Genomic DNA, 15,379 nt, shown 5'->3' on the forward strand with positions numbered 1-15,379 from the left:
AACAGAGGCAGTGGCGCCCCCAGGCTCAGCCCCAGCTCCCCAGATATCGGGGGTAGGGCCAACCCTAGGGCAGGGACAGGGGACTTGTGCCACGGGTGAGCTCAGCCCCCACTCTCGTGCCCCCTCATCTCCAATTTCAGCCTATCCTCGGCCCACTCCACGCCACCCCACTACCAAGAGGGAGTTGCAGGGAGATGCTCAATGGGTCCCCGGGCTTGCTCTGAGCTGGGGCCACCAGAAGTAAAGACTTGAGGCCGCAGAACAGATCGAAGGGACGTTAGAGCAGGGTGAGGGAGGTGCTCTCTCCTAACAGGGGACCAAGGGAGAGGGCAGCTTAGGAGGCTACTCTCTTGTCAGGGCCTCTTCCTCAGGACTATTGTTCTCTCAACCTCTAGGCCCCGAAATGACTGCAACCTCACACTTGACCTGCTTCCATCACCAATGAGGGACTCAAGCCTAGAACAGAAGGAAAGGAAAGCTCTAAGCTTTTGCCCCTGGTGCACAGATTCCTGTCTCCTCAACTCCACTCCTGCATGGTTATGATGGGGGAAAGAGCTTCAGGATGCCAAGAGAGTAAAGAAAGTCCAGGGCAGAAGGAAAGGTAAGAAGAGGTCTGAAGTGAAAGAAATCTGGGTGTCTGGAGAAGAAGTTGGGAATACTTATCCAAGGACATTTCCTTAGCCTCTCCTGGCTCAGTCTGTTGGCGGATGGAAGAAGGATGACATGCTGGGAAAACTCTTATCTTTTTGCTGTTCTCTTTGTCATTAGCTACCAATTATTGAGTCTTCACAAAGTCCTAAGTGCTTTACATGCAAACAAAACGCTTACCAAGGTGCTACTATTATTATCTGACTTTTACCGAGAAATTGAGGCTCAGAGATGTTAATACAGCTAGGTTACACAGGTGGAAGTGACAGAATCAGGATGCAAATCCTGGCCATCTGACTCCAGAGTCCACGCTCTGAACCACTCAAGTCCAACAGGTCTATTCTAAGTTCTCCTGCAGATCTCAGATCTCAGTTCAACGAACATTCATTGCACACCCACTCTGTGCAAGACCTTGACCTAAGCCCTAGGGCTACAGAAATTCATTCTTAAGTCAACAGGTATTCACTGAGCACCTGCTATGTGCCAGACACTGTTCTAGGATTTGAGGATATAGCAGCAAACAGAACAAAACACAATAAATCCCCGCCCTTGGGGTGCTCACATTCTAGTGAAAGGGCACAGACAAAAAATAGCACAATAAATAAATGAAGTATATACTACGATATATGGTGATAAGTGCTATGGGAAAAAAGAAAAAGAGCAGAGAAAGCAGGATTGGGAGTACTAGGGAAGGACATGAGGTTGTGATCATTTTTCTTCAAGTTTTTTACCCCTGCATTTTAACATGAGAATTTTCAAACATACAGAAAAACTGGAAGAATTTTACAGGGAACAAACATCCAATTGCCACCTAGATTCTCATTAACATTTTACTATACTTGCTTTATCACATGTATATCCTCCACATATCCTCTCCAACTTTTTAAAAAAATGACAATTTGCAAATATACAGAAATGTTGAAAGAACAGTACAAGGGACACCTATATATCTTCCTCATAGAGCCAACAACTGGCAATGTCTTGTTATATTTGCTTTATCGATCTATCTACAATTTCTTCTGAACCGTTCAAATGTACGTTATAGATTTCATTACACTCCTCCCCTAAATATTTCAGCATTCATCTTGTGGGAATAAAGACATTCTCCCACATAACCACAATATGATTATGACATCTAAGAAAATTAACAATAATTTCATATCATCTAATATCGTCTAATGTCCAGTCTATATTCAAATTTCTCCAAACTTGCCTTTTATCTTTTTTTATAACATCTTTATTGGGGTATAATTGCTTTACAATGGTGTGTTAGTTTCTGCTTTATAACAAAGTGAATCAGTTATACATATACATATGTTCCCATATCTCTTCCCTCTTGCATCTCCCTCCCTCCCACCCTCCCTATCCCACCCCTCCAGGCGGTCACAAAGCACCGAGCTGATCTCCCTGTGCTATGCGGCTGCTTCCCACTAGCTATCTACCTTACGTTTGGTAGTGTATATATGTCCATGCCTCTCTCTCACCCTCCCTATCCCACCCCTCCAGGCGGTCACAAAGCACCGAGCTGACCTCCCTGTGCTATGCGGCTGCTTCCCACTAGCTATCTACCTTACGTTTGGTAGTGTATATATGTCCATGCCTCTGTCTCGCTTTGTCACAGCTCACCCTTCCCCCTCCCCGCCTTTTATCTTTTTTAACATCAGAACCTAATCAAGGCTGTCACATTGCATTCATGTCTTTAGCCACTAGAACAGCCCCAATCTTAAAAGAAAAACTTTTTATTTTGAGATAATTATAGATTTACAAGGAAGTTGCAGAGATAGCACAGAGAGGGCCCGTGTACCCTTCACCCAGTTTTCCTCAATGATTGCATCTTACATAATTATAGTACAATATCAAAACCAGGAAATTGACATTGGTATAGTGTGTGTATAGTTCTATACCATTTTACCACATGCAGAGATTTCTGTAACAACCACTGCAATCAAAATACAAAACTATTTCATCACCACAAAGACCTACTGGTGTCGTCATTTTAAAAGGTTGAGGAAAGTGTAAAAAAATTACCTCCCTTTAGGTCTCTTTACCATGTCTCATTTATAGTATGGTTGTCTTAAATATTTCCTCTACATATACTGAGCTTCACATCAGATGATGTTTTACTTATTGCTTCAACCATCAAACATTATTTAGACAACTCAAGAGAAGAAGGAAAGTCTGTTGTACGTACTTACGTTTTTACTCATTCTATTCTTTCTTCCTTCCCGATGTTCCAAGATTTCTTCTTTTAGCATTTCCTTTCTGTTTTGAGAACTGCCTTTAACCACTCTTTTAGGGTGGGTCTGCTGGTGTCATGGTCTCGTAGCTTTCCTTTTTCTGAGGATATCTTGATTTCTCCCTCATTTCTGAAGGATATTTTCACTAGATATAGCATCCAGGCTTGGCAGTTCTTTTAACACTTGAAATAGGTTGTTGCCACTTCCTTCTGGCCACCATGGTTTCTGGTGAGAAATCACTGATACTTGAATTGTTTTTCCCCTGTTGGTAAAGTGGTGTTTCTCTCTTACTGCTTTCAAGATTTTCTCTTCGTCTCATTTTTAAAAGTTTGATTATAATGTGTCTTGGCATGGATTTGACTTTATCCTGTGTTGCGGGTTTGTTCAGCTTCTTGAATCTGTAGGTTTATGTCTTTTGCCAGATTTGGGGGATTTTCAGCCATCATTTCTTGAGGACTTTTTCGCCCCCACCCTTTCTCTTCTCCTTCTGGGACTCTGATGACATGAATGTTACGTCTTTTGTTATAGTCCCACATGTCTCTGAGGCTCTGTTCATGTTTTTGTTTTTAGTCAAGTCACCTAGTCAAGTCTGTCCTTTTCTCCTTCTTTTAGCATCTTCCTATGTTTGTTTTATATATCACATAAAGAGTTTTAGCTGTCCTTAGTGGGAGAAATAGGGAGAAGCATGTCTACTCCACTTGGGTCCAGAACTAGAAGTCTCCCATCTTTATTTTTTTTTTAATTAATGACATTGGCTTTTTGCAAAGTACAACTCAGTTGTTTTGTAGAATATCCTACTTCTGGATTTGTCTGTTGTTGTTTTTTTTCCCCTCGTGGTGTCATTTATCTTGTTCCTCTATACCCTGTATTTACTGTAAACTGGAAATTAGAATAGAGGCAATCTTAAATAGGCTGGTCAAGGTAGGCCTCACTGAGAAAGTGACATTTGAACAAAGACTTGAGGGAGGTGAGGAAGGGAGCCATGCAGAAGAGTATACCTAGCAAGGGAAGAGCCAGTGCAAAGGTCATGGGTAAGAAGTGCATCTGGCTTGTTCAAGAAACAGCAAGGAGGACCAAGTAGCTGGAGCAGAGTGAGAGCGAGAACGTACTAGGAGATATGATCAGAGATTTAGTAGGAGACCAGATTGTATAGGGCCTGTAGGCCATTGAAGGATTTTGGCTTTACTCTGAGAGAGATGGGGAGCCATTGGAGAGTTTTTGTGCTGAGAACTGACATGATCTGACTTGTGTTTAGCAGGATCACTCTGGCTTCCGTGTGGAGAATAGGCCACAGGGGACAAGGGTGAAGCAGTGAGACCAGTCAGGAGGCTACTGAGGTGATGCCAGAGAGACGTGAGTGATGGTGGTTTGGACCAGGGTGGTAGCACTGGAGGTGATAAGAAGTGATTGGATTCTGGATGTATTTTGAAGAGAGAGTCAACAGGATTTGCTGACAGACTGAATATGAGGTGTGGTTCCAAGGTTTTTTGGCCACAGCAACTGGAAAGGTGAAACTGCCATCGACTGAGATGAGGACCGCTTTAGGGGAGGGGTCATTTGGGCGAAAAAGATCAGGTGTCCAGATTTGGACATGTTGAGTTTGAGATGTCTATCAGACATCCAAGTGGCAATGAATAGTAAACAGACCCTGTTGCCAAGATGCTCAAAGTTAGAGAAATGGACGTATAGAAGCATTTCATTACAATAACTGTGAAAAGTGCTATTTCAGAGGGGTATACAAAGAAGCAAGTTATCAACTCTACTTGTCGGTGGCGAGGGGCTTACAAAAAGTTTCATAAGAGATGATATTTTTAGTTTGCTCCTGAAGGGTGACTAGGTGTTCATTAGGTAGAGAAAAGAGAGGAGTGTCTTGTTTCCTGTATTCTTAGACCCTGGCACACAGTGGTTGCTCAGCCACACCCAACCCAGTCACTAGTTGTGTGACCTTGGCCGTTACTTTACTTCTTGAGCTTCAGTTTCTTTATCTGTGAAATGGAAATCATCATAGGGCTTTTGTGAGGATTAAATGTAAAACATTTAGCACATGACCTTGTAACAGTGGGTTAAGGTTAATTATTATTGTTGAATGAACAAATGAATGAATATCTTCCTTCATGACCAAGTCTAGGCTAGGCTGGTAACTCAGGACCTTAAAGTCTTTTATATGCTCAGCAGTTTTCCAATACTATAGAGTGCTAGACTCTTTTCCTACATCCTAAAAGTAGCTCAGGAAAAACAAAAACCAAAAAACATCCTATAGCCTGGGCCTCTGAACTGCTCTGATTGAGGAATAAACATTGCTAAGCCTGGAGTGAATGGAGAGGGTCAAACTGCCTTCCCCACACCCCATCCCCATTTGACTGCTCTCTCTCTCTCCTCTCTCCCTCTCTCTCTCTCACACACACGCACACACACATATTTTCATTTTTAATGAATATGAGTTACATTCCTTTACATTCATAGTGAGCTTCTCCCCACTCTACAGGCTCTCTGATGCTCAGACTGGACTTGGTTGGCAAGTCAGCAACCTTGAGATGCTCTGACACTTGGAATCCCCTCCCAACTGCTAGAGTTCCAGCCTGAGGCCCCAGGGAGACAGGCGCCCCCTACAGGTCGAAAACAGCCCACGGCCCTGCAGGTGGTTGTGGTTGCTAGGCAACCGGGAGGCCCGCATGGAGAATGAAGCCACAGAGGAGCCTGAGAAGGGATTTGGGAGAAGGGGACTGTTTCTCACTCCTAACCACCGTTTCTCCAGCACCCTCCCTCAGCAACCTGATGGGGTTAGGGCAGTGCGGCCCGCTGCTGTCTGATAATCTGGGCTCATTCTTGAAAGTACAGCTTCACTGGGTGACCCCAATCTTTTTGTGTGGAGAAATAATCACCCTTGCCCCAAAGCCCTCGGGTTTCACCTGGGAGCCAGAGACTGGGATTGCTGAAAGCAGGAAGTTTCTGGTTCGTGAGTGAGGGGCATTGCTGTGGGTGTGCATCCTTGGTGGATGGGAATTCTAGCACATTGGGCGTGGGTAGGAATAATTTTGGTGATTAGTCTACTAAGGTATCAGGATTTCCCCACCATTCCCAAGGTATGGATTAGGGAACTCCTACTTTCTTCCATTAAAATAAAAAGGCCCCAATAGGAACGACAATATATAAAGGATCATTCATACCTTGGTGGAGACAAGTTTCTCAGTGGCTTTCCTGAATTAGATTTCTCTATGGAGTAGGGAGAGATCCTGAGGTCTGTTGACCCCTGTGAGTAGGGACAGAGCCCAAAAAGAGGGAAAGAAACAAAACGAAGAATGGCAGGGTAGTAACACAGAATTTGGCAGCTTCCTAGTGCTGTGTCTGGTTTGGGGCTAGCAAATCCTGTCAGCTCTGTGCCCTCTCTGTTAGGACCATGCTGAAGTATTCTGTCCTTATGACCGCCTTTGGGGACCAGAAATCCACAGCTTTTCCTCCTAGTAACCTAGCATTCTGGCCCAGGAGTAGGTCCAAGCAGGCCGAAGCCGTGGGCACAATAATCCCTCCACTTGGGACTCATCTCTTCACTCTCAGTACAGCAGGAGCTTCATTGTGGCAGAGCCCCAAGCCATGGCAAGCTTAGGGGAGAGCTGTGCCCGGAGTCTCGTCGTGGGCTTTCCCTCAAGAGTTCCAAGGTAGAGATACCAGGCTGAGGCACTGGCAGCCAGAGAGGTCCTGGTCCAGCCACTGCCCCAGTCCACAACATCTCCACAGCCGCACGATGGCAGGGGGAGGCTCCTTGCTCCCTGTGCTTCTAAACTGAACTGGGTCGGGGCTGTGCCTTAGCTCTATTAATAGCCCCCTAGCCCAGCCTGCTAGCCCCAAACCCGGATGCCAGAAGCTGTGAGTCAGCAGCTAAAAATAACGAGAGCAACTGCACCCAAACCCCAATGAGCAGCGCCCCTTGGCCCTCCACCCTCAAGTTTTTGTCAATCTCAGCCTCCAGTCCAGGACCTTATAGAGGTTAAGTGCGCCATAGCTGTCCAGTCCTCCTGGGAAGAGAGGAAGGATGGACGGTGGCAGGCTCAGGGCTGAGTGCTCAAGCCTAGGGGCTAGGGGCAAGGGCTTGGGGCATTCCGGCCGAGAGTCTAGACTCTGAGGCTAGAGGACTGCAGCTAAGAGCCTGGGAGCTGAGAGGTGGAGTCTGCGGGGGTTAGCGACCCTGGATGTGGTCAGGGTCAGGTCGGAATGGGAGGGGAGGAAGAGGCTTCGGGGCTGGGAGGCTGGGCGACTGGGAGGGGACAGAAAAGTAGGGATGGGGGTGGGGGGGAGGTCCATGCTGAGAGGTGAGAGCCCGGCAGTACCTGGGCGCCCCAGAGCTGAGGCCGGCAGTCGGTCTGAGGGGCGGGATCGGGAACAAGGAAAACTACGGAAATGCAGCTTGAAAAGGTAGTGTGTGGAAGAGGCGGTCCAAGGCGGCGTGGACCCCCGAGAAGACTGGGACCAGGCAGCAGCCGCGGCGTGGGCTCCCGGCGCTCCTCCCACCTCCCAGCCCGTCGCACGCCGATGCCCCCGCCCACCGCGCCTGCTGCAGGCCAGGTATGTTGGCGTGGACGGCGGCCTGTGTGTCTATGTGCATGTGTGTGCATGGAGAGGGCGGGGTGGCGAGAAGGGAAGGGGCGGGGTCTGGGAGGAGGAGGGGGCGGGCACACAAATTCAAATTCGCTTCGGTCCATCCCGAGACCGGAAGTGGTCGTGGGGCATCCTGGGAGTTGTAGTTCCGGGGCCTGCCCTGCAACCGAGGAGGGTCTTGTCCCTAGGTGCCAGTGCCGCCCCCGGTCCCAGGCTGGCGAGAGAGGAGGAATTGAGAACCGAACCTCCTGACCTCGTCAGACCCTTAGTTCGATTTCCCTTCGTGTGGAGCCATGAACCGGGGTGAATGTGGGTGCGGTGGGGACTGAAGAGTCAGCCAGAGCCCCCTCCTGTCCTTGTGTTTGCCTTAGCCCCTCCCCCACTTCTACCAGACTCCTTATCCTAGGCCAGCTCTGCGCTGGTCATCTTAACTGTTTATCCCAGGGACTCACGAGCAGCAAACATACCGGGGACCTTGCTCCTCGAGGGGAAGGTGGGCCCGGTAACCTGACCCTGCACGCAGCCCAGGGAAGCGAAAACTTGTGGAAATCGGACCATGCCCTCGGGGTACGGAGTCAAGGACACAGGTCCCCAACGGGCACAAGAAACAGGTAGCATTCAGCAAATACGTCACGGGTGACGACGGCGCGGCCCTCCTCTTGGGGCAGGTGACCACAAGGTGGAGCTACAGCGCAACTCTGCACAGCGCGCCTGGGCCACCCGGAACGCTCCCTGTGGCGGCTGCTCTCCTGCTTCCCACTTGCAGCCCTTCATTGCCCCAGGTGGACCTCTTGCCACCTCCAACCCACCATTCTCCCCATGATGACCCCTCAATGTCATGTCACATGCAACCCTAGATGGAAGGTGCATCCTCTACCCAGCCCCAGCGCTGAAAAGATTAGACTGTGCCAAATGGGCATTCAATTCATTGAATAACCGATTAACGGACAAGATTCAGGAACGAATGTGTCTTGAGGAAAAGACTGTGCACAGCAAAAAGCCACCTGTAGGCACAGAATTACATGGCTAGATGGGCTCTTTGGCCCCCAGCCTCTAGGCAGGAAATCAGATAAATTGCATATGTCAGGGGAGACAATGAATGAAGCCAGGTCAATATCTCCATCATCTTATAGTTCTCCAGGAAAGGCCGTTTTGTCATCTCCTTCAGTCTGTTCCAAGCTGTCCCGTCCCTGACACCCTGTGCCTTCTACACAAGAACACGTGAACACAGATCAGAAACATTCTCTTGGCAATCTCCTTGTCTCTTCCTCTGTTCTAGTTTCATTTGGGGAGAAACTTCTGGTGACTCAGTGTTTTCCTAACCACTTCAGGTCAAAATCCCAAGGGGAACAGATTCCATGGAAGCTTGGGGCATGCCACCATCTGGGCAGAGGGCCCTCATAGTTCAAAACCTCCTATTGGCAAAGTTCACCCCACGCCAACCCCACCAACATTCCACCTCAGCCATTCTCTCTTCCTCCTTGCTGTTGGCCAATGCAGACAGGCCTCAGACTTTGGCTGGTGGGGGTCCAGGACAGGACATTCACTCCATTCTGAAAGCGTTGATCATGGTCAGCAGCACTGCTGTTTCTAAGCCTGGGGAGAGGGGCATGTAGGGAGTGAGCAAGGGGAAGGCTAGAGGAGGAGAAAAATGAAGTGAGGGGAGAAAGTTCTTACCGGTTCTCTCTCTCTCCTTAGCACATCTCCTATAGGGAGAAAAGCTTCTCATTATGAGTTCAGCCAGCTTCAAGCACGACCTTTTGACCCCGAGTTCCCCCAGACTGCCTTTCCCAAAAGGTTCAAGCCAATTGGATATATAAGGAAGGGTCTAAGAATCTCCGAGGAACCAAACAGACCAAACCCCAAGCCCCAGGCAGCATTTATGAGTCTGAATCAGCCCTATCACCAGGACCCTAGGGAGAATAAAGACCCAGAAAGCTGGGACACAAAACACTCACCGTTGGAGGAGGAAGGTCCACAAAAGCAACAGGATGGAGACACAATTGGTAATGATCCACATCATTAGGTAGGTTTGAGGGGACTATGGGAATAGAAAAAAGCCCCTGTCAGTGGCCAGAGTGACCCATATACAGACACAGGTAGTATATGGGGGGAGGAGGGGCAATAAGTAAGGAAGAGAGGGATAGGGTTAAGGAGAAGCAGGGATGGGAAAAGAGGAGGAGGGGTGACAGTCCCAGAGCCCTTACAATAAGCCAGACAGGGTAACGCATCTGCTGCAGCAGCTGGCAGTCATTGGTGGTGACCGAATCCACCCCTGCACACCAGAGTAGGGAGAAGAGCCAGGGCTTGTTCACTACAAATAGGTTCACCGAGACATTATCTTGGTGCAGTGCTCTGTGGAGGAGGGGAAGAAATAGGGAACATCCAGAATCATGGCGTTCCAGGCATGGGAGGGAGACAGCCCCTCTCTGTGCTTGGATCTCCAGTGTCACTTCCCCAGAGCCATCAGTTCTGCCTTTGCATAGCAGCCCCTGACCAACTCTGTCTCCTGGTGGATTCCACCTATGGGTCCTAGCTTTGCTGTCTGGGGCCACACAAATGTGTCTCTCCTCTTTGTCTCATGACATCCCTTCAGAGGTCTGAGGGGCAGTGACCACATTCCCCGGAGTCTTCTCTTCTCCAGGCCCAACAGCCCCAGTCACTTCAACTGGGGCTGGGGACCTGACTTATCATCCCCTTCCTCATAAAAACCTCTCTAATCTGATCTTACTCCAATTTACCTATGTTCCTTTTGAAGTTTGGAGCCTGCATCTGAAGGTGATATCCTGGGTGGGCTGGGACCAGCTTCGAGGAGAGCAAAACTCCTCCTGCCTTCTGGGCACTATGCCCATGTGAAGGCAGCCCAGGGTCAGGCTAGTTTTTGGCAGTGTCATTCATTATTCACAGTGTTCAATCAAAGCCCTTGTCTTTTTCACACATGCTCCTGCTAATGCCAGTGTCTCCCTCTCTTGTTTTTGTGCAGTTGAGCTTCTTTTGGACCCCAAATATAGGTCTTTGCATGTATCTCTGTTGCATTTCATCCTGGTACATTTGGCCCGTCATCTTGGAGTGCTTAGACCTTTCAGGACCTCCATTTTCCCATCAGTGTTTTCATTACCAATTCATGCCTTTTGGAAACATGATCAGCAGTCGATGTTGACCAGTTGACCAGGACAACCAGGACAACACTAAGGGGAGGGCCAAACCTGATATCGTGTCTCCTCCCATGGTGACAACTTGGGGAAAGGTCCTTGAAATACTTAATATGATAACTGGGCTATCATTCAGTCCCCATTTTTTTTTCTCTCTGACCACAAGGATATTATAAGAGACCTTGGCAACTGCATGTTTTTAAGTCTATCATGTTTCCTGGCTGGGTCAGCTTCTGGGGCCCAGCTCACATCTGGGACTCTCGCCTCTCTCCCCTGGACCCATCCTCTCTTGCACCAATCTCTTTAGTGTAGAATGAAAGCTAAAATCCTTCTGGTGGCCTACAAGGTCCTACCCAATTTGGCCCCTGCCTACCTCTCCAGCCTTGCCTTCCCCTCGCTCACAAGGCTGCTGTTCCTGTTCTTCTGCAGCTCTTCCCATTGTCCTCTCTTTGTGACCTGTCAGGTCTCAGCCCAGACACCACCTCTTTAACCACTCTTCCTACTGTGACCCTCCCTAGCCCCTCTCCCTCAATCTCTACTACATCTTCCCAATTTTTTGGTCTTCAGATCACTTATCACTATCCAATATGCATATGTTGTGTGCAGTGGTTTATTGTCTGTCTGTTTCACCCCCAAAGCCTGCAATAAACAGTGCCTGACACATAGCAGGTGTTCAATAAATATGTGTTGTATGAGTGAATGAATGAATGGCCTTTGCCTTCCCAGCCTCAGCTCTTCCCCGCCATTAAGCCTCATGTGATCCCCTCAGCTCCTTTCCTCTGGCACTCACTTGATATCCAACAGTGGCAGGTCTTGATAGGGGAGGTTGAGAAACTGGGGCCTCTCAGTGCTGTGGCCTCCCAGATGTCCATATATCTGGCGCATTTGGGGGGCCCGTTGTTGGACATAAGCCCGATCTTCATCCGGTAGCCAGAGGACCTGTGGTTCAGGGTGGATGGGCATGAAGCTGGGGAAGGCCTAGGGATTCCGGGGATGGGGACAGGGGCAGAGAGGTCTGACTGCATGAGCTGGGGTGAGGCCCTGGGGCAGGGGGAAGCCTCAGCATTATCATCATGGCCTAGGGAAGGCAGGGGAGAGGGGCACTAGGGAGCACATGGGGTCCTGGCAACATCACCATGGCTTGGGGCACGCCTGAACTCAGCACAGTCTCCAGTGTCTGGTTCACAAAAGTGTCATGGTATGTATGGTTTTGTGGGGGGCGGCGCAGGTCAAACATGACAGAAAGGTTGCGGGCTTCAGCTTCTTTCAGTAGTTCTTTCAGGGCTGGCACTGTCTGATTCTCAGCGTCTTTCCGATCAGGGCCTGACAGCTGCTTAGCCCCCCAGAAGGGTCGCCTCTATAAGAAGAAGAAAATTGTTTCAAGACCAGAAGCAGCCTCCAGGCTATCCTCCCATCCTCATTATCTTCACTCATTACCCCCACTTGGTGTACAGCTTCAGCCCACTGCTGAGCCAGGGTTTTTCCTTTCTCCAAATTGTGGCCTTTTCTAGACCCTCTAACGCCTTACTCTGGCCCCAACCTCCTACCCTCCCGGTTTCCTAACTTCCTCACTCTCACTATACTTGCCCTTGGGTCTCACGGAGACCTCTGGGATCTTGACCCCTTGGTTTCCTCCCAATCCATCAGCCCCTTTCTGGCCATACCTACATCCCCTACCCATGGTCCACCCGCAGCTTGAACTACTTTTCCACAGCCCCGTCAACTCCTTTCCTGCCCCACAAATCCCAAACTCTGATTGAATTCTGCAATTGTCTGCCCCCTCCACCCCTAGAATCGGGGGGCAGAGCACACCACGTAGGCTCTTGGCACTGTAGTCCTGTTTTTTGCTCTCAGTGCCACTTAGCCATCCTTTTACTTTTTCTTGATTTGTTCCCTCTCCCATTCCTCCTGGTGGCTGTTCCAAACCTCTGCCACTCTCCTCTCCTCCCCTTGAAATCAACAGATGACCTTACCTCCTAGTCACTGGCATGGAGAAAGTGAGCTATCAACACTTATTAAATGTTTACTATGTGCCAGGCAGTAGTAGAAGCACTTATGTGTATTAATTTATTTAGTCCTCCCGATAATCCTACAAGGTAGGTACTGTTACTATTCCCATTTTATAGATGAGGAAAATGAAGCACAGAGACCCTAAGGAATGTTGCCTAGGCTCACACAGCTAGGAAGTGGTGAAGCCAAGATTCAAACTCAGACGTCCTTTACTCTTAAGCACTCAGATATGTCTTAATCCCTCAGAATATGTATCCAACTGACGGCTTGGATTACGGGAGATTTTTCAATTTTAGGTTATTTCTCTGAAATTCTACTTTTAAAAAAAATTTTTCATAAGGAACTTGTATTACTTTGGTAATCAAGAAAAGAAAAACTAAACAAATTAAGTATCCTTTTAAATAATTTCCGTCACCTGCAGGATTGAAGTCCACACTTCTAGGCCTGGCATTCAAAGCCCCTGGAGACCAAGCCTCTGCTCCCCCGGCCCCCGGCCAGTCTCATCTCCCACGACTCCCATGCATTTTTGTCTCCCACTTCCACTGAGCCACTTTTTCACTGTCTTTTTTTTTTTTTTTTTTTTTTTTTTTTTGGCCTTGCCATGCGGCTTGCAGGATCTTAGTTCCTCAATCAGGAATCGAACCCGAGCCCAGGCAGTGAAAGCGCCAAATCCTAACCACTGGATCACCAGGGAATTCCCACTGAGCCACTTTTTGTTCCCTGGAAAGGCTTCTTCATATTTCTGGGCTTTACACACACTCTTCCCTCTGACCAGAATTCCCGTTCCCTGCCTTGTCCATCTTAAAAACTACCCTCACTTCATATGCTGCTCAGGCATCCTCTCCTGTGAAACCACTCCTGATCCTCTCCCGCACTCTCCCTGCCCAACAGTGACCTCTCTCTCCTCTCAACCCAGTAAAGACCTTGCTCTTGCTGGAGGTTTCATATTCTGATAGCCTGTTGCCTAGGTGCTTTCCTTACTAGGAGGGAATGACCTGAGTGCAGAAATTGTATACCTGTCGCCCAACACGGGGCTCAGCAGATGCTTATCAATGAATGAACTCCACCCCCGAGTGCCCCTGCCCGTGGCTGCCTCTTCCAGAAGGCTGTCCTCACCTGTAGGAACCAGGCCCCGGCATTGAGTCTCTTCAGCTCAGTCCAGGAGAAGTTGCTACTGTGGCTGTTGACTCGGTGTGGGAACACAGAGGCCACATCTGTGGTCCTGGTCAGGCGCTCATCATGCATGAGGAAGGGGATCCCGTTGGAGCTGAAGGCACAAGGGGAGTCAGAGGGCCAAGCTCTGGGGCATCATTTCCGGAGCTTCCCTGCTGTGTCCCTCGGGTCGGGAGGGGACCCTGGCTTCCCTCACCTGACCATCACGTCGGTCTCAAACACAACAGCTCCACATTCAGCTGTCTTCCGCAGGGACATCAGGGTGTTCTCGGGGGCCAGCTGGGAAAGGTGAGGAGGTGGCAGGGAAGGGTGAGAGCCTGGGAACCCACAGGCCTGGTCACAGCAGCCTAGAGGAGCAGACCCTCCCTGCCCTGCCAGCATTCTGCCCAGCACTCACCATGGGGGCCCCTCGGTGTCCCATCAGCTCAGGCTTGGGGGGTAAGTCTTTGGGTTCCATGATACAGGCTGAGGAGATGAATAGGGGCACCAGGTAGATGGCCAGGGCAACTCCAAAAAATAGGAGAAGTAGCAGAATCTTGGGACCTGTGGGGAGTGGGGGACAGGCTATAGAGAAAGGACAGTGGTGGGCCCTGGGGACAGAAAGCAGAGTGCAGGTGCAGGAAACGGAGCAGCAGGAGGCAGAAGCATTGATGGCCAGTGAGGGTGTGTGAGAGGGTAGAGTTGGCACCTCTTTGGTGGATACGGTAGAAGGTATCAGCCACAGGCCAGGCCAGGAGAGTGATGCCAGCAACTGCTCCAATATGAAGGAATGGGGCTGTGGCCTGTGGACAAGAGCTGTTGAGGAGGGCTCTTCTCCCTAGAAGCCCTCCCCTTCTCCCCCTAGGACCTGACTTTTGAAGTTGAGAGCTACCTGGAGTCTCGGGTCACCAGGGAGCAAGCTGTGTCCTGGGGTTGGCCACAGGCGAAGGTTTCCCCCGCTAAGCCCTGGATACCAGCCACTCACCTGCAGTGACAGACGTAAGCTATGCCACTCCTGCCGCCATTGGACCTCCAGTCCCACAAGGCCAGCGGCCACAAGAAGTATAATGAGGAGCAGCAGCACCTGGGGGACCAGGGATCTTCATGTCAACCTGGGCTTGTGGCTGCCTGGGCTGCCCCTCACTCTATGAAAACAGGACCATTCTCTTCTCCTGACTCAACCACTGTCCTTTCACTCAGCACATATTTACTGGGCTTCAGGTCCTGAGCTCGTGCCCAGGGATAGAAGAACTGGCTAAGCGCCGGGCCCAGCGTACCCTTCTCCCGCTTGCTACCATATGCCCACTCTACCTTGTGGGCGGTGTGCAGGCACAGAGGCTGGCCACAGAGCCGCAGGAGCAGGGCCAGGAGCTGGGGGCAGAGGTGGTGGGAGTCATGAGGTGCCAAGAGAGGGGCTTCCCAGGCTGACACCTCCCTCCTCCCCTCCCCTCCCCTCCCCTCAGTGGCCAGGGTGAGAACGACAGGGTAGAGCTGAGTGGGAAGGAAGGGCTAAGGTTAGACCAGCTGCTCCAGGACCCACCAAGAGCAGGGATGCGTATGTGACCAGTAGAGAGATGACCAGCAGGA

At 49.8% G+C, this 15,379-nt stretch overlaps 1 protein-coding gene across 2 annotated transcripts in view; it reads right to left on the minus strand.

The window, feature by feature from the left end:
* Positions 1 to 9,021: 9,021 nt before the first annotated feature.
* GDPD2 (glycerophosphodiester phosphodiesterase domain containing 2) overlaps positions 9,022 to 15,379 on the minus strand; it is a 7,374-nt gene continuing 1,016 nt past the window's right edge. For both annotated transcript variants that reach the window (XM_007470127.1, XM_007470128.1), the window contains exons 4-16: positions 15,333 to 15,379; positions 15,104 to 15,163; positions 14,778 to 14,876; positions 14,502 to 14,595; positions 14,211 to 14,356; positions 14,010 to 14,092; positions 13,757 to 13,907; positions 11,766 to 11,987; positions 11,421 to 11,569; positions 9,686 to 9,833; positions 9,437 to 9,519; positions 9,156 to 9,184; positions 9,022 to 9,074 (exon numbers count right to left, since the gene is read on the minus strand). The exon at positions 15,333 to 15,379 is cut by the window's right edge. In XM_007470127.1, coding sequence (XP_007470189.1) covers positions 9,022 to 9,074; positions 9,156 to 9,184; positions 9,437 to 9,519; positions 9,686 to 9,833; positions 11,421 to 11,569; positions 11,766 to 11,987; positions 13,757 to 13,907; positions 14,010 to 14,092; positions 14,211 to 14,356; positions 14,502 to 14,595; positions 14,778 to 14,876; positions 15,104 to 15,163; positions 15,333 to 15,379 — 1,364 coding nt within the window. The remainder of the gene's footprint in view (positions 9,075 to 9,155; positions 9,185 to 9,436; positions 9,520 to 9,685; positions 9,834 to 11,420; positions 11,570 to 11,765; positions 11,988 to 13,756; positions 13,908 to 14,009; positions 14,093 to 14,210; positions 14,357 to 14,501; positions 14,596 to 14,777; positions 14,877 to 15,103; positions 15,164 to 15,332) is intronic.

The sequence above is a fragment of the Lipotes vexillifer genome, unplaced genomic scaffold (genome assembly GCF_000442215.2).
Source record: "Lipotes vexillifer unplaced genomic scaffold, Lipotes_vexillifer_v1.1 scaffold926, whole genome shotgun sequence".
Taxonomy (NCBI): domain Eukaryota; kingdom Metazoa; phylum Chordata; class Mammalia; order Artiodactyla; family Lipotidae; genus Lipotes; species Lipotes vexillifer.